Here is a 19,103-nt window from a genome sequence, read left to right as displayed (position 1 = left end):
TGGACTTATCTAAAGGCCGTCGATGCTATGTCACAGCTTTCAGTGCTGTCTTTAGGGACTGTGGACTCAGTTATTGAAGCTTTTGTTCAGTCAGCGTTATACAGTCGTGCTGACGTCAAGTTACCCAAAGTATGGAAATTCATTGAGGACAAAATATGAAGCGAAATGGGAGCAAATTAAAGTGGAGTGTGTTGAGTGTGTGGGTACTTATTTGTAAGCCCAGGACACACTTTGTATACAAGTTAGGGCAGTCAGCGGTGTGATCAATGTTTCAAAGCAAAAAAAATAAATAAATAAAGTTTTTGGCTTTGCTGCTATGTAGTGTGTGGAAAGGTGTGCGCGGTCCGTTTTGGCAGTTCATAAATGCCTGAAAAAAAGTGCTACTCCATGTTTGGCCTCTATGCTAAAACACAGCTGCAAGTATATTTACTGGTGTATTGAGTGGGGGGACTCTAGTGCAATTTATTGCAGGGATCTAGGACCCCACTAAGAATCTGAGTTGGACGAGGTCCAAATTATTTTGGACGGGAGGTTACTGGAGGAAAATGCATGACTTTCCCTCCACCATAAATAACCACATTTCACTGTTTCTGGCTACAGTAAATGGTGTGATTTTTTTTCCAAGTAATCATGTTGTGCATGCTGTGTTCTGTGTATATTCAAAATGAACACAAAATACAACCATTTAAAGTTGAATGTCCCTCTCCTAAGCCAAATCAAAAACCATAACTGCCTCCCCAGTGCTTAAAAAATATTATTTGAAGTGCCTCCCCCGTTTTGGAGATAAATGTTATATTAGATGTAAGACAGAGAATGTGAATTGTGCACTTTTTCTTAATGATCCTTTTAGCTATACTTTGTTCTCCACCAACTCCTGCAGGGTTTACACAAGCATCTCAGACCTAACCCTGGGTTAAAATTTAAATCCCAAATAAAGAGCTAGTACCGCTCAGTTTTAATTTGTGAATTTTAACAAATCTGTTTTTGGAGATAAACAGCTGAGTCACAGGTTTAAGTGATGAAGTCATCTAAAGACACTTCCTTGAAATGAGCAATGGAAACCTCTTAAAGAATAAAACAGCAGACTTTACTGGGCAATGTGACCCAGCAAGGTTCCAGTTTAATGATACTATCATTTGGAAATGTTGACATAGGTGTCCACATATCTTTGAGCAGTACAGGTTAACATGGGTTTTATGGTGTTTTTGCCCCTTCAGCACCCAAGAAGTTTAGTTATATTACCATCTTTTTAACAGAAGTCTTTGGGGGTATAGATATGGCTGAATTTTTTATGTCACCGTTTTCCCATCAGTTGCAAATTTATGGGGTGTCCAAGACATAGAAATGCATGGGTTAAAGATTCTGCTAATGTCTATTCTGCTACAATATTTGTTTTTATAAATCAGGACTTTTGTGTACAAAGAGTTAACAAAGAAGTCTCAGAGATAACTCATTTTCATTTACAGTGTACTATAATTGGTGCTGTTTCTCTTTTTGGGGTTTTCTGGGAACAAAGATCTCAGTGTTTAGTCTGTGGAAAAGTCAGTGTTCTTTTACATTTCTAATGAATGACAAATCACACCAAAACATCTCTCATTAATGCAGATTTTATTTTGTCAGCAAACAAATAGAATAACGCAAAGAGCACTTTCATTTTCCAAAACCCAACCTACTGTGAAAACACCTAATTATTAGGCATGTTTTACCTTCAACAGAAAAGACAACCTGTGGAAGTACATAAATGCATCTCATACATTTTTTTTCAATGGCCCGCAGTATTATTGCCACATATGTAAGAATATGAATTATTGATCCTATACGTGCAAACTGCACATTGAGTCGCAGTTTTCAATATATTTAAAGAGTGTTAATGTAAAAAGACACAGCTGGCATTTTAAACATCAAAATGCAATCCCCATATGGGAGTTTGGCCCAAAAGTGTAAATCAAACCAACAGTTTATTTTTCTGTTATTCAGAGTCATCTGATGTGTCATCTTGATCCAAATCTTCTCCTCTGTTGACCTTCGTACTTTGCCTAGAGTCAGTCTCCTGGGCCTGATGGAAAGCACATGAGAAACATTTGGCAAACATGCTCAATTAAAGCTGTGAGCCTGCTTAAATAAAGCAGCATTAGGGAGAAAGTACATAGCCTGAGGTCTTAGAACTGACACCTTATCAAACATTTTCCCTGTAAAACTGTGTCAACCACTAATCATTAGCTTGCTGGAGAGCTCCAACAGTTATCTTATCAGCCCACGCTCTGCAGTCTCAACCGCCTGTTAACCGACCTGTATGGACTGAAACTTTGCAAAGAACTGACCCGGCAACTGTGGAAGCACTGTGTTTGGTTCAAGGTCAAGGTAATCTGACTGGTTTATATAACTGACTGTATTATTACTGTGTGCTGCTTCTCCCTCAAAATAAAACCTGTGTTGTGGACCCAACCTCTGCAAATCTTTTCAGCGACTTCACGCTCACATGCTCATTACTTCACCTGGTTGTTAATTTACATTGTTCAGCTATACGAGAAAGGGTTTTTTTTCTATTCCCCCATTTGTTTACATGGTACAGTGCGTGATTTTGCTGTGTACCGGCGAATCTCAAAAATTCCTCCCAGGTTGTTGTTTTGAAACATACTACAGTCCATACTAATTATAGCATGGTGGTTTAATTTAATGGTGATTTTAATTTTAAAATGTAGTATTTCATCTTACCTTTTATATCTTATCTCTTTACTCTTTTATTGTAAATATGTATTCTTTATTATGTTTTTAAATTTTATTGCTCTGTAAAGCACTTTGAATTACTCTGTTGTATGAAATGTGCTATACAAATAAAGCTGCCTTTCCAGGGGTGCCCAAACTTCCTCCCTTGGAGGGCGATGGGCCAAAAACACTTTTTGCATTGTATTTTTAAGATGCAAGATTGTAATTGTAGGATTCCAAGTCCTCTTAATTTTTTTGTCCCTTTGATAGTCTTTACTTCCCCTTTTTTTCTTAACTCACCCACACCCTACTGACTGCATAAAGTGTAACTCTACTCACCTTGCTCGTATTTCAAAAAAATTCAGGGATCCTATGTATTATTATTATAGTACAGTTAATGTGCACACAGTCAAAACATGTAGCCAATACCTGTTGATCTCTGTATTTTTGACATCCTTTTGATATGTTTTGTCAATTAATTGTCGGTCACATCAATACTGATTGTAGTGAATTCCATGCTATACTGTCTTACAATGTTACAGAATCAAACCTTTTATTAAGTCAAAATTAATCAAAATTAATTTTGTCTAAACAGATGCAATGATAAGCTGCAACGATCAGTCTGTTTTAATAATCAATTAAACATTTCATTCGTTTTTCAAGCTAAAATGTCAGACACGTGGTGGTTCCGGCTTCTTAAATAAGAAAATTTTCTGCTTTGTTTTTATATTAATGTTAATAAATTTAGAGTCTTTGAGTTTTGCATTGTTGGTTAGACAAAAGGAGCAATTTGAAGGAGTCACTCTGGGCTCTGGGAATTTTTTTTGACATGTATACACAAGAGGAATAATTGATTAATTGTGAAAATTATCAACAGATTAATCAATAACAAAAATAAGTTGGACCTATTGTCACACCTGATAATTACAAACAATGAAGTGTCTATATGAGAATTAATCTGCGAAAAGCCCATCATGCATTAGACATGAACATAGAGCCTGAAAATGACAGGTACCTCATCCTCTGACTGGTCCTGAGGCAGCGGGGAACATTGTTCCTCTTCCTCCTCCTCCTCCTCATCTTCACTTCCTTGTGACCTCTGGGAAAGAATCTCTTCACCCTGAAGCATATATTGTTCTTTTAAGTAAATGACAAAAACATGAAGAGAGACACCTAATATAAGTTCAGTAATTTCGTACCTTCAGGTTGCGATTTTTCAGGTTGCCAATCCAAAATGCCTCCTGACAGTTGTTGAGCATCAGCATGGCCTTCACTCTGTAAACAAACAGCTCGAGGCTCTTCTTTAAGGCCGGCACGTGGTTGGTCAGGCTTGTATCCTGATGAATCTGAGAACCAACACGTTATGACAAGGCTACTTAATTAAAGAGCACCTGAGGATCAACGTATATACTCTCCGAACTCTGAATCTGTCTTTTCTTAAATTTGTGAGAATTATTTTGTACTCTAGGACTGATTGATTTGACACAAGTGCACGCAGAGAGATGTCTCCGGCTATAGAAATGATAAAGAAATAAGCTACCTTAGAATGTCCGCACATGTGATGGAGCTGCCGGGTGCTGAGCTGGAAGGTTTTTAGCAAGCTTTGAACATCCTCCTTAAAAAAAAAAACAATGCACAACACAAAGTCACCTCACTGTCAGCACTTCATTTTGCATGTTTACTCAACAACACACAATGTTTCTCTGCGCTTAGCTATACTATATTGCCAACTCATGTTTGAATATCGGGATGCAGAAAATTATATTTATATATAAAGCAAGGAATCAACCGACTTAGGTGGGATAAACTAGAAAATCTTTTTTAAATGTAAATGATTTGTAATGCAATGTGTTTTCATAAAATATTTTCTGAAGGTCCTGACATCTATATTAAGCAGCATCAGTTATCTATAATTTTGTTGTATTTTATCCGGAGGTGGTTCATGTTTACTTGATGATGTTTTCGTACTGTGATGGCTGATGCTGGCAGGATGCCGGAATATTTACTTTATTTCAGTTAATGTGTCTGAATAATCCCATGCGAGATGGGTCATACGAATGACCAGACACATAAATAAAATATTTATTCATTCATCAGACTAAAGATGGAAACCGAAAACAACAAGTTGACAATTCTGTCTGATATGGGAACATTTAAATCAGAAACAGGTCCAATTCCCTCAGAGTGTTAAGTGTACTGTAATTGTGCATTGTTTGCAAAAGTAATAATATCAAAGTCAACTACTGATTTATTTTTTGAGGCCATACTCGTGCACAATTTCAACTTTCAAGCTTTATTAGGTGACAAGATTTCATACGTACCATGTGCCTTTTGAAACTGTTGTCCAGTAGTGGCATTCCCAACTTCAGGAAAGACTCCAGGAAAAGGCGACCATACTACCAATAATAACATTATGATCAGTTAATACAAAAGTACAGCGGTTTCACCTGAATGTGAATTATTTTCAGCACCATAGCCACCTTACCTTCAGACACACATTGAGCACCGGCCTGGAATCAAACACCTGTAAGAAACGATTGGAAGGCGTACATGTGAGCAGATGAGCTGAATTTAAACACATCTGTTAGAGACAAATTTATAAAAGAGCTGATAGGACAAAAGTAATGACATCAAATGATAAAGATTATAAAATTGCATATCCAAAGATTCCTAAAACCAATCAAAATGTGACCCAGTGCTTAGCTGAAAACTGGAAACAGAGGAGGTCAAATGTCAAAATCAGATCAAAACACATTCAGAGCTGTTAGATTTTGCTAACAGACCTTAACTAGGTTGACGAGGATATGAAAATCTCTGACTGCCAGGTTCCATGTCAGCAGCTTCTCACTCTGGACCTTGAAGAAGGACACAGGTTACATGTTTTTAATAGTAAAAACACACACTCACGCACACACAAATTACGGTCTTAAGCATTATAAATATATAAAAAAAAACAAAAGTTGAAGATTAACTAACAACAAATGTACAACTGATTTGCCACTTCTTCGAGTGGATGTGTAGTGGTGTTTTGTGGCTCTTATAACTGTGACCTCTGAGGTGCGCTGTAGATAAGAGAGCACAGTGTGCGGTGTGACACCTGGCGGCTGACCTCAGTGCTGTCACTGACTTTGCCAGCAGGAATTTTCCTGACGGCCTTTTCCAGCTCGGCCATCAAAACTTTGTAGAACACCAGGAAGGTTTGCCTGAAGAGGAAGAAAATGATGGAAGAATGAACAACAGAATAATAACAACATGGATGAATATATTCTTTTTATTCTTACATAAATATGTAACCGAAGTCAACTGATTATGGATGAATATATTCTTAAAGTCAGTGTAAAGCATATTCAGAGATTTGTTTCAAAACACATTAGAAATGTTGGAAACTGATTGTTGAAAACATGTTACAAAGACCCTTTACTATATAGTACTGAATTGTGGAGTCAGACGGTTGACTGTTCTTTTTCCTGTTTTTTTGGGCGGGCCTAAAACCATAGTTCGATGATACACTGCAGCTATACTCAGCATAACCCTGTCCCACGATTGACCGTGGCCTCCGCTCCTCCAGCAGACACTTTTGTAGAATCACTAGCTCACAAGTGATATTACTTTAAGGCAGCTCAGCACAATGACTGAGGTAAAGAGGGTCTACCTGCTGAGAGTGGGCCAGGTTGAAGAGCTCTCATCTTTTGATGCATTGAGGAGCTCAGGGATTCCCTCTCCAGCTATTTCCTCCACCGCCTTCAAAACATCATCAACATGCTCCAGATAGATGCTGCAGGGAGAGGAGAGAATATAATCATTTAAAACATTAAGATGCTTGTTGATGATAATAAAAATCATAAATGACATGTTTATCGAGAAACTTTGTGCTTCATGCCAACACTTCTAGGTGCTCAACATTAATGTGTTGTGGTCATAGTGTTGTGTAACTGTGAGAAAAGCCACGAGTGACTGCAACAACGCAAAACTTCTCGTGTGGTATGTGTTTGAACAGTACACCATCCCTGAATTGATGCATGTCTGTGTGTTTTATCAGTCAAGCTCTAAAACAAGCAGCTTGGTTTCTTTCCATCAATTTTGCATCTAACTTTTTTGTGTGTGCTAGATAGCCGTTTTTGACCCGCACCTTAGGAGAGCATGAAGGGCTTCATTGAACTTGTTCCCTCGCTCCCTCTCTCCGCTGGCTGTCACCCACTCTTGGCTCAGGAAACGTTTTGCTAGGGAAGCTAAAAAAAAAAATAAAATCAACCATTCATTAACACAGTTCACTGGATCGCAGATAAGTTGATTTAAGTGAGGCAACATGTCAAACTGACCCGTCTGCTGTCTGTAGGCCGCAGGGTTCCCTCCTCTCTCTGACACAGTGGTCAGAAGCTGGGAGAGACACAGAGCTGTGCTGAGACTTGGCATTGTGCTGCGGAAGTTCACCAGGTACTCAAAGCTGTGTCTAAACAAAGCACAAAAACATGCATTCGTTATGTCAAAAACACAACTAAGCATTGCACTTGACAATATTTGTCAATTCTGATATTTTAGATCATTGTGATATTAAGAGTTCCTTCTACAACAAACTGCAAATGTCTCTTGCCCTCTACTGGGCCCATGGAAATTAAATGATACATTTATTTCTACTGTACTTTAAAGAGTGGCTCTTTAATGAGTTATTTGGAGAATTGTGCTGTTATTTGTTGACGTGTGTTTGCTGTCATTCTTAGCAAACAGGAGACTGTATTTACTTTTTTAGCAGTCAGAGGCCACCTGAGCTGACTGAATGAAATATAGAAATAGATTAAAGAAAAATAAATTTTAAAAAGGCTGATCTTAAACGTTATCACTCACTTTACAAGCTGCTCCAGGGTCAACTCATTACTTCCCTCTTTTAGTCGTTCAGCCAAAACTCCAAGAGCCTTCCTCAGTAAACTCCTCTGTCCTGGCTGACTGAATCCAGACCTGACAAATACACACAAACAGAGATACATTTCAGAGACAAAACTAAACACAAGCCAGACACGCTGACTCTTCCAGAGAAACACTGCCCTGACATTTTATACAGTTAAAGATTTGAATGTCCGACATGAAAGACAGCGTTGCTGGTCTTCCTCACCAGTTGAAGGCGGTGTTCAGGACCTGCAGGAGAAGCTGGTAGGCTGATGACATCAGATGGTGCTCCAGAACATCTGTGGCGGGTCCGTCCACAACCCCGTTGTTCTCAGACAGCAGTGTCTGGGGGAAAAAAAAAAAACCACAGATGTACACAAACACAGAAAATGTTTATAGACAACCTGAAGACAGGGACAAGCCCTTCAATTATATCTACAGATTGTTTGTGTTTGTACCTGAAAATGGTTGTGGCAGTTTTCCAGGTGTGAGCAGAGGGCGGGCAGCAGCTGGACGCAGTAGGAAGCGATATCCTTGGAGCTCCTCTGTTGTAGATGGGAGAAGCCTGCGCTCTTATCGGTCTTTCCCTGCACAGAAAATACATCATGAAGCTTTGTCTCATATAAACCTGCATATTTTATACAGTAAGGCATCTTAACTAAGGGCAGACTCAAAAAATACTTTCTTCAGGCGTTCATTTTATTTGTCTGCCTCAAAGAAAAACTATAGTGAATATTGCAAACAGCTTTTTTGTTTGATATGTCCAAGATCTGCACATTCTCACATTTCCAAAGCTTTGATAACTTCTCTGACCTGTGTTTAACACCGTATGTGTTTGGGTTTTTTTTTTTTCTGTACCTTGAAGAAAGGCATTCTCTTGGCAGGGGCAGCTGTAAGACTGAACTCCAGTTTGCGAAGCATATCCTCCAGCAGGAACACCAGCTCGGCGGGACCCAGCAGAACCTCCTCTCGCACCTCAATCATGTAAGAATATTAGAAATGTATAACAAAAAACTGTGCACGCATCAATATGGTACACACTTTTTGCAATAGATTAAAACTGCATGAATGATGATTTGCTTCCAAAAAATTCACCTCAGTGGATGATCGGGTGGTAAAAATCAGGTGTGAAAATATATATCTAAGCTGATATAACCTTCAGATTGAAAGCAATGATATTTTTAAATCATTCAAAAATTATAGAAATGACAACTTTGTAAAAAACAAAACAAAACAAATAAAACACCTGCTCTACTTTAAAAGAAAAAAAAAACATCGTATTCCTCGTCTTACCTTGGTGTGGAGTTCAGAGTCCAGCAGCGAGCGAGACAGCAAACCACACTGCAGCACACTCAGCACCTCCATATCCAGCTCCCTGAAAAACTGTCTGTAGGACACCAGACTGACACCTTGCCGGATCTCTTTTTCTTTCTCCTTTTCTGGTTGCTCCTTTACAAAAGCAGAAATCAGTTTTTTATTTTTAGCTTAATGAAATAAACTAAAGAGATTAATATGAGAGGTCAAGGTTTACCTGCTGAGTTTTGTCTGCGTCAGTCGTCTCGTCAAGCTGAGAGCTGCTCTCTGAGGAATTCTTACCAGGGGCCTTCCTCTTTTTACCTGAGCCATCTACAAAACATGGGAGTTAGACAATTATGTAAATTTTATTCCCTTATTCAGAGTATTAGGTTTCACTAAATGAATAGTTCTGATATTTTGAAGCTGGGATGTATGAAGTGCTTATCTGTAGACAGCATATTAGCTTTGGTAGATGTCAGTCATCAGTTCTCTTTTTGGAGAAGCAGACAGGAATACGGACCCTAGGCAATGTACTGCTGTGTACGGGGACAGCAGCAAAGCATATTTTAGCCAACAAAAAAAATCAATATCAATAATATTTAAGAATATGCTATATTTTGAATATTTTCACCACTTTAACTTGCCATCAGACAGCTCTTTTAGACTGGACGCTGCCAGACTCCTTTGACAAAAACAAAAAGTAAGACAAAAGCTGCCTCGATCAGTTAGTCTGTTTGTGCATAACTTTGGTGACTCCAAACTTATACTAGAACATACTAAAGTCACACAAACTAACTACACAATCAAGGCAGCAACAGACCAGAAACCCTTGTGATCTTTTAGATAAAATTTCTGTTTTTGTAAGAGGAGTTTGGTGGCTTTGAAGACAACACAAAGAATAGCTTCAGTTCCCCATCAGAAAGGGCTGTCCAAAAGCAAGATGAAGTGGTGAAAATATTCTAAATATAGTGTACACTTAAACTGATAGTGATTGTTTTGGTAGGACGTTTTTAGACGGCTGCTGCTGCCCCTGTCTGCAGTACACTGCTCAGCTTCTGTGGTGGTACTCGTGCCTGTTGGTCCTGACTCTGGATAAATGCCTCATAAAACCCCACTTCAAAAATCCAAAATATCTCTTAATCATGGAGTAAAATATCTACTGTTGGGGACAATTACCTTTCTTTGCCTTATTCGCAGAAGCAGCAGAACTATGTATAACCCCATCTGTGCATTCTCCATCAAAGTTGGCAACAGGTGGAACATAGCCAGGTGTTTCTGAAACATACAAATTAAAGAAAAAGTACAATATGTTCAAATCTTAAGTAAAACTGACACCACATTGTGAAATAATGGGTAGATTTTGAGTATTAATGAATCAAAAACTCACCTGCCAGAGCCCTCTCCAAAAGTGTCTGAAGGTATGTGATGTTCTGCAGACGGGTCATCACTTTCATTTTCATCTCAGTTTCTTTTTGTTTACAGAATGCATTTACCACCTGACACATAACAGGGGTAAGACGGCACCTTAGTCACATACTTTTAAGAAAGTGTTGTAGAAATCAGTCAAGTGCAGTTACCTCTCTGAACCAGTTGATGGTGTGAAACAGCAAAGTACAGAGGAACTCCCTCTCAGCTTTGGACAGGCTCTCCATTTTCTCTACTACATCCATGTCCGTTAGGATCAGAGGGCAGCCTGTGTTCCAGCAACATGCAAACACACAGACACAAAATAGTTTACAGCTACAGAAATGAGAACAAATTGGTTTCCAGGAAAATGTGTGACTTCCACTTCCTCACCGAGCAAGGCGTCAATCTCCTCGAGGTCTCCATGGTGCAGTTTCTCCTCACAGAGTCTCAGGAGGCGAAAAAATGGAGACAGACAGAGAGGAGACACTCGCCTGCCCCGCACAAAATACAGCAAGAAACACATCAAACGTCTTGTTTATTAAAAAATGAAATGAAATTGTAAATCTGTCTCTAGCAAGTGAAATACATCACTGATTAAGTGTTTTTTTGTCACTATTAGCATTGGTTAGAGGTGGTGGGAGAGGGGTGACTGACCTGTTTGGCTTGTTGGTTTGACTCTGCTGCTCTCCTCTGTTCTGGATGTCTTTGGCCATGAGAGGCAGCAGGTTGATGACGATGCCTTGCTGACTGTCTTCTTCATCAAGATTGTACAACACTTGGGGCGTGAAGTGAAAGGAACTGAGAAACACAGGAAGGACGGATCAGTGAGAGGAGTAATAGGAAAACATATTGAAGTATATTAAATGATTTCTTATGCGGCCAGCACTAACCCTGATATTTCTTGGCCTAGATCCACCACAAAGTCTTCCTGAAAGTCATCTAGGACGCTCTTTGCGATGTAGTCCTGTTGGTAGTAGGAAAATAACCAGAACAGAATGCTTAATCATGCTTTAGTTGCAACTTCCATTGTGTGCATGTCAAAAATGTTAGAAATTAAGAGATAAGACAAGATATTAAGATAGGAAGTACAGTAAATGTTAATCTGAGACACACCTGCACCTGTGAGTCCAGGGTAGAGCTCAGGATCAGGTTGGCCAGTTCGTCGAAGTACAGAGCTGCAGCTTCAGGTGAACTTTCACTGCTGGACTTCACCAGCTCCAACAGAGCTGTCACCTGCAACACACACAAACACACACACACACGAAAATATTTACAGGCCAAACGCCTGCAGTTACAATCACTCTGTGCTCTGTTGGCAGGTGGAACAAGAACAGAGCACAGAGCACTTAGTGATGTGCCTTTCTGTAGTTTGTGGCATGATAAATTACTGCCATTATAATGTTTTTGTTTGATCTCGCCCACAGAGAGGTCACAGCATATCTTGAATAACTAAAGAGATACCCGTTACCTGGTGTGCAGTGTCTATATCAAGACACTGACAGAGGCACAGAGGCTTGAATATAAGCCAACAATCACCAAATGAAGGATTATTTATTTACTCTGCCCTGAGGTGGTGCTGACCTTACCCACACCCTCCTTGGTAGCAAATGTAAATTATATGAAACATCATTATCAAAGTTTTACACGAATCCCATTTGATAAGACATTTGCTAAAATAAAGTAAACAAGACGTCAACAAAACACAAATGTGAGCTAAAGCCCCCTTATCGACTAATAAAACCAAATTGCTAAATAAGATTTTTTAGCCAAAGGTAAAAGGCATTCAGATGTTTGCCTCAACGCAAACTTAAAAAACTGAAAAATGTTTGTTTTATAAAGTCCACATTCATTATATATTTCCTCCCTCTATAAAACACTGAATCTAGAAATGAAGTACATTTAAAATAGTTTCTGTTGTCGAAATGTAGCACAGGTGCTGTAACGCACTATTAAACTGTAAGGCATGAGTAAAGTGATGGTGAAATAAAAAATGAACACAGTTAGAAGAAAACTTACGTCAAATCAGAAGCCACAACATCCTTGCAACAGACACAGTTTACTCTGAGTGTTTTAATGTCTTAAACGTACCTGTCTGAGCGCCTCCTGAGGTAACGCCCCACTCTGTGACTCCTTCACTTTCAGTCTGCAGGGAGGGGGACAGCAGGCGGCGTGATCGAGACATATAAGTGACAGAATGAACCAGAGAAATGCTGCTTGTGCCTGTAAGTAGCAGCTCTTACCTGGAGGCCCCCATGCTGCCTACAATCATGACAGCACCAATGATGCCAATACGCTTGTACTTTGGAACAGTGCTGGAGAGCTGTTTACGGATCACAATGTGCATGTCATCCTGAGGGAAGAAAACACAACGAGAGAGCGAGGTCAGCGGGTGAGGAGACGACAAGGAAAGGCAGAAACGTGTTGACAGAGAAAGACTGAATCATTTCGTGAATGTGCACCTGGATGTGAGATCCCTGATGCTGCTGCCCGAAGGCCAGTCGGCTTAGAAGGTGGAAGAGTCTGCGGATCTGCTGCGGTGTGAGGTTGTCCATATAGTCCAAGATCCCCTGTATCAAATACCGTGCTCAGTTGAAAACCAAGAATAATGTTAAGATACTAAACCTTTATTAGCTACAAGCTATTGGCATAGACGTCCAGGGTTCCTACAAATTTTTATTTCAAAATTCCACTTTTCCAGACTCCTTAGTAGTTTTTTTTTAGCAAACATTGGTTATTTGAAGTACGAATAACATGGTGTTTATTGTGCATATAAATGGTTTTAAAATCAAATAGTTAATATGTTTGCTACGTTCTATGATTGCTACTATGTTGCCAAATAATTGGCAACATAGTTTGGCATAAATGTTAGCCATTTTATGCCAAATAAAGTAACTGAAGATAAAACCCAGACAAATTCAAAACACAGCATTTTATTCAAGCTGCATTGATAAATGCAATTCGAAGAAATATTTACAATTTCTCTCAAATTAATTTGGTCACAAATGTAAAATGTGTCTTTGTTATAGGACTATTGTTTGAGCATAGTTTTTTTTGCAGGCTCTGACGTACAAGCACAGATCAGGTGTGTGTAGAAGTGTGCGTCTAGTCACATGCGACACTTATTGCCTTTCTTTCAACGACATAAAGCCTTTTGGCTACGTTGCTTTTCTGCCCAGAAGGCCATGAAAAACACTCATATGATCAATTTAGTTCTAAAAGCTTTTGAGTTTTGTATTTTAAAAAAAAAAATGTTAAGAGGCAACAGTTTGGAAAAAAAACATATTTTTTCATACTATCCAGACCTGGAAATTACTAAAATTAAATTCTATATTTTACATACTGCATAGGAACCCTGTACATTTATAGTGCTCAAATTTCATTCATGCATTTTTCATTGTGGTTTGGTTAGCAGCTACAAAGCAGATATATGGATCACTTCTTACCTTGACAAAAACAGCATATAGGGCCATTTCTGAGGGCTTTTCTGTAACCAAGCCGCAGAGCAGCTCCAGAGCCATGTCCACCTCCCCCCACCCACACACTACACACATGGGTCACTAAAGAGCCCACCACCTCCTGTAAATCATAACACAGACAGCTGCACAAAAAAATTTACCCAGACATAAATGAATCCCAAACACAGCAATGCTTTTATTTTGGTTGCTTTTATGCTTTTATCTTGTAGCACTTTGAGATTAGTTCAGAACGTTAGGTGCATTACAAATAAAATCTATTATTATTATTATTATTATTATTATTATTACCTGTTGGCAGTAAGAGTCAAAAGCAGTGAATGAGTGTCGGTACATGTGTCCTCCAAAAGGCACCACACAGGGGTCAGGGGAGCGCAGCAAACTCTGAGCCAGAGCCAAAATGGAGGGGAAATACCCTCGCATCACCTGGAGAATCATCAATGTTATATTAATAATGTTGCTCAAATAATATTAAATACTAAATACAATAAAGTGCTACTGTCTGCAGACTGACTCACTTGAGCATAGTCCCTGAAGGTCTTCTGGAGCAAAGCTTCCTGGATCAGTCCAGTCCTCACTTTCACCTTTAACACCCTCTCCGCCCCCCGCCGGCTCTGGTTGGCGTTGGTGGAGTGGAGGATGAGCAGCACCAGCAGATCTATTACCTGACATGGCAGAGCAAATATGGTCATAAATGCGAATCATAAATATGTTTCCTTCTTGCTCAAAATTTTAAAATGCCATATTTTGTTTACATCCAAACTGTGAGACAGCATGATAGATACTATTAATGGCTGAATACCTATACGCATGTGCACGCAGTGAGGATTCTTTATATCGCCAACATCGTCATCATCGTCACAAAATGGTCCTTATGCATGTAGACTGAATGACATGATTTTTCTACGATTTTTAATACTTTATTTACACTTTTAAAGCTGTTGTCGAAATCATCAAAATTTTCTATTTTCTAGTTGAGCAGAAACCTCCATTCAGACTAACCACTTTACAAAAGGAAATCCCGAACTGACGAGTTGACTCTCACCTTATGTTCTTCCTCTTCATCCACAGACTCTATTGCCTAATTAAAAACAACAGTAAAAGTTCAGTAAGCAACATGAAATTAAGACGACTGTTATTCAAAGACATAAACATTTATTAATCAACTAAAACAAAGGAGTATAAATTCTGATTCGTTTCCCACCTTGAGCCAAGCCTCAGATATCGTTTTCTGGAATCGCACTGCTGACTTGATGCCGTCCAGCGTCAATGACACACTGTCCTGGCTGCTGCCAGCTGCTGGTGTGGAAGCAGACCTGCCCATAAATCAGACTTATTATATCAAATCTTAAGGAATACAATAACAAGTACATACTGACTTATTTCCAAACATGATCCTGACAAAGTTTGCAGATGTATAGCTGTGAGTGGGAATCTGTGACTTCTTACGCAGCTGATCCTTTGCTCTTCATGCGGCTCTGAGAGGCCTGCAGCACAGAGGGGAGGACACACTGCTCCAACTCCAGCTTTTTACGAAGATTACACACCACCTACGCAAAGGAAAAACACACAGATATTACAACAACCAGAGCACAATTACCATGTTGTGTTTTTTAAATTCAAAATGCTGTGGCCTTGACTCTGAGCTCTGACCTCCAATGCATCAGAGGCGGAGACAGAGTGCAGGATGAACTTGACCACCACAGGCAGGTCCTCCAGCTGCACGGCAGCGAGAGTGGCCATGACGGCTCCACGGACCTGAGAAAGCAGACAGTAACAGGAAGCAACACAGTGACATTCACTTGTCCTTTAATTATTTACCTAAAATAAGTGTGTGCGTATGTGTACTACCTCGGTAAGTAATGAGGAGCTGAGGTTCAGACTGGAGAGGGCGTCCAGGATGGGGACAGTCAACTGAGTGTTCTCTTGGAGTAAAGAGCTACAGAGAGCAGGGTTGAAAACAGCAGTTAGTATAATAACCACACATTCAGCACAAGAACTACAAATCTTGTAGAGATTTACTGAACACACTTAAGCTCTCTGGCTATATCATTGTGCTGGGAGTCTTCCAGTATCTCTGGCAGACTGGTGATGATGTCACGCTGAACCTCCACTGGTGCTACTGACACCAGCTCCATGAGCTTTACTGCCAACTCCTGCAAATAACATGCCGCAAAGAGGGCAGAAATAAACACATCACCATCAAGAAATTAGTGACAATTGATACATGATTAAAGGTTGAATAGAAAAGAAAAACACTTGTAAGAGCTGTAATGGCTGTGTGCATGCAGCCTAGAATTACAGAAATTACTACCTTGCTGTCCGTAACTCGGTCGAGCCATTTAAGCTGGTTAATAATTATGTGAGGAATACTGAGGCCTCCATCTCCAGCACTGCGAAAGACAGAACAAGATGGCATTTAGAAAATAAGACAATGTCAAAAGTGTGTAGAAATCGTTAAAATGCCGTAAAGTAAAATCGTATAAAATACCGACCCATCACACATAAATTCAGGGAGTTTCTCAAGCAAAATGTTAATGACGAAGGTCTGCATGAAAGAGAAAAGTACACTGAGGATTCTGCACTGTCCATGTACACGTTGCATGCCTCATGGCAGAAAAAGACATTTTCAAATTGTTTTTCCATGTGACATCCTTTGCTTTGTCTTTTCTTTGGCAGAACCGATACAGAAAATCTTACCTGCAACATCTCAATCCCCAACAGCATGCGTAGCAGACTCTCCTGGAATGAGCCGACACAACTGCAACACAAAGATAAACTTTTTGGGGGGTTTGTATGGTGTGACATACAGACCCCCAAAAAACTGGGTCTAGTTTGTAGCTCAGCTCTTTATTAAGTCAAGTTCTGCCTGATGTAGCCGCTATTAGCATTGAGAGTTTGTAACAGTTACCTGGAGTCTCCATCAGACAATCGTGGGACACATGGAAGAAGACAGTTCCTAAACTGCTCAGGGTCCTCAATATGAGACTCCAGTCCAGTGGTGAATTCCTGAACAATCTGAGCAAAGAAATGCAATGAAGCAAACTTGTATCATGCCTTGATTTTGTGTAGTGAGGGTGTGTATACTTACCCCTGGGTACCTGGGACTCTTCTGTAGTTGTTTCTTTATCCTCTTTTGGAAAACTACTTGGTCAACAGCTAGAGGAGGATAAAAGATGCAGATCACAACAATCAGAAGTGAAAAACGATTGATTTATAGGCCTGGTTTGTTTTGAGACTTAGAAGGAGTGTGTTTACCGATCTCATTGGATGTGCCTCCTTGTTTCAAGGTAACACCTGCCTCTCGAAGAAAGACGCTAAATACGCTTTGATTCGTCTCTTCTGCAGCAGGGTCTTTTGGTTGGCGAACAGTGCTGCGACTCTTCTTTGCTTCTATAGCGAGAAGACAACAGCAGTCAAGACTGAGGGCTATTCCATCAAGGTGCATAAAGGCAAAGCCTGGCTTATTTTGATCAGTGTCGCTGCTTTAAGTGTGAGATCCGTTTTATGAATGTGGCTTATGTGGGTCCCCGCTCAGTAACCATGGTAACTTCTCCTCCTGAACTAGTTTGCTCCATGGACGAATAACTATCGAGCTTAGTTTAGCTGAACGTCAAAGAATCCCAACAGACAGGTCTGTATAGCAGAATACCTTCACTTTTGTCCCGAGTTTCAGACGTTTTTCTCACAGTGACCAAACATGAAGGTACGTGTTTGATTTGGTTACAAAGAACTCGATAATGATCAAGTTTTTATTAAAAATCATGTCTTACCACTTTTACAATCTTAAAAAGACATATTTGATATCGGCCAGCCTATTTCATGTAATCCTCATTTTATTCACGATCACCCTTGTTTTAAAGATTTTAGACTCTAGGCCATGTTGTATCGACGCTCCAGTTCCCATAATGCCTTGTTATGGACTGAGTTGAATGTGGTTTGCAGTAAAATTTATTGTTTTATGTTCCAAAACACAAATGTTCACTTTTTGTTAGTGTTCATAATTTGTCTATTCAAAGAATGGTAGTTTATACCATGAAAGAGTTTGCAGAGAAGGTTTACACTTTGATAACTGGGCATACACCATTTTTCTACTGGAAACACTTTAGGCATTTATGTTATCTTATTTTTCCTGCAAATGCAGTGAATTTATGTCTGTTCTCCGAAGTAATTCTGCCCCATTGTTTCATCAAACACATCTGAAATTGTTTGACCTACTGTAAATATAGCCATAGTCTTAAGCCTACATTATTGTTCATTTAAAAACAAATGCAAAGGAAAATAAGCAGGCTGGGCATTTTTAGGTGAGCTTGGCTTTCTGAAGCTGCGTTGATGTAATACCCCCCAATACAGACAATATTCAGACAAGATGCCATAAATTAATGAGGGGATGTTGGGATGTTGGTGTAATCAGTTCACTGTGATATCAAACATGCAGTGGTCCTGTCAGGTTATGTCATACTCCTGTAATACTGTTTTCTACTTCATCCCCTATGTAAGTAATATAATTAACTTACAGTGTAATAGAGATCTGAGAAATCGAGTATCTTAGGGATTGTTCTTTATTTATAAGAGGAGTGGGGTGGCCAGGGTGCAAATTTGTTATTGTTTTTTTTTACCCTCTCCAAAGCAATATGAACGCAAATATATAAGAAGTGAAATTTTAACCTCTTATAAATAAAGAACAGTCCCTTTTGGCAAACTGTACTGACACATAGTTATGAGCTAATGTGATGTTAAGTCAGATTAAACTTACTAGTGGTCGCAGTGGCTCCCTCCCCTTTATCCACGGAGGAGCGTCGCCTTCTCATCTGATGAAATATAAAAGGCAGCTTTTAATGACAAGATCGGGTTAGCATCCGCAGTAGCAAACAAGCTAACTTCCCTTACAACCTATGAAACCTTGTAGCAAACTATGCTACATCTTCCTATGTTAGCTAGGGCAGCAAATTAGCTGGCGTTATTTCAGTTATTAAATTACCACCGTTATAACCAAACGTTATACCAAACGTTAAGTATGTGTTGCTAAATCGAGTTTATGTTGTTGACTGTCAAAGTAATTCAGAATTAGAAAAGTGAGACATACGTTTACCAGACAGACGGACCCACAGGAGACGATATAACGACCCCAAAATCAGAAATTACAAAACAAACTTCCGCGCCAATGTGCGGCTTGCGTCATCAAGGGATCGTCCTCGTTGTATTTAGGTAACAAGGGGAGCAGCTAGATATAAATGCCCGATACGTCTGAAAGTTATCAATTAAAACAAATATACGTGTTTTGGTTACGTTCAGACGTTCGTCCGTTCAATGAAATATCTGTTTTACTATTAAAAGTGG

General features: G+C 39.5%; 1 protein-coding gene across 1 annotated transcript; it reads right to left on the bottom strand.

The window, feature by feature from the left end:
• Positions 1 to 1,593: 1,593 nt before the first annotated feature.
• On the bottom strand, positions 1,594 to 18,885 carry fancd2 (FA complementation group D2). Its single transcript, XM_042495295.1, is given in 45 exon segments — positions 1,594 to 2,056; positions 3,722 to 3,826; positions 3,906 to 4,052; positions 4,247 to 4,321; positions 5,028 to 5,102; positions 5,192 to 5,230; positions 5,490 to 5,561; positions 5,816 to 5,909; positions 6,359 to 6,481; positions 6,836 to 6,935; positions 7,026 to 7,156; positions 7,549 to 7,659; positions 7,814 to 7,932; positions 8,046 to 8,174; positions 8,446 to 8,562; positions 8,881 to 9,036; positions 9,119 to 9,213; positions 10,060 to 10,158; positions 10,271 to 10,379; positions 10,461 to 10,576; positions 10,681 to 10,781; positions 10,945 to 11,088; positions 11,181 to 11,254; positions 11,404 to 11,523; positions 12,379 to 12,433; positions 12,531 to 12,640; positions 12,750 to 12,857; positions 13,734 to 13,820; positions 13,822 to 13,866; positions 14,055 to 14,189; positions 14,282 to 14,428; positions 14,809 to 14,844; positions 14,968 to 15,079; positions 15,213 to 15,313; positions 15,417 to 15,521; positions 15,615 to 15,702; positions 15,795 to 15,919; positions 16,078 to 16,156; positions 16,259 to 16,311; positions 16,464 to 16,524; positions 16,675 to 16,781; positions 16,855 to 16,922; positions 17,022 to 17,156; positions 18,520 to 18,574; positions 18,850 to 18,885. Coding segments are annotated over 44 exon segments (4,350 nt in total). The 5' UTR covers positions 18,850 to 18,885; the 3' UTR covers positions 1,594 to 1,969.
• Positions 18,886 to 19,103: the final 218 nt, after the last annotated feature.

This window comes from Plectropomus leopardus, chromosome 2 (genome assembly GCF_008729295.1).
Source record: "Plectropomus leopardus isolate mb chromosome 2, YSFRI_Pleo_2.0, whole genome shotgun sequence".
Taxonomy (NCBI): Eukaryota; Metazoa; Chordata; class Actinopteri; order Perciformes; family Serranidae; genus Plectropomus; species Plectropomus leopardus.
The sequence above is the reverse complement of the archived record's forward strand: the minus strand, read 5'-3'. Positions and strand labels throughout refer to the sequence as shown.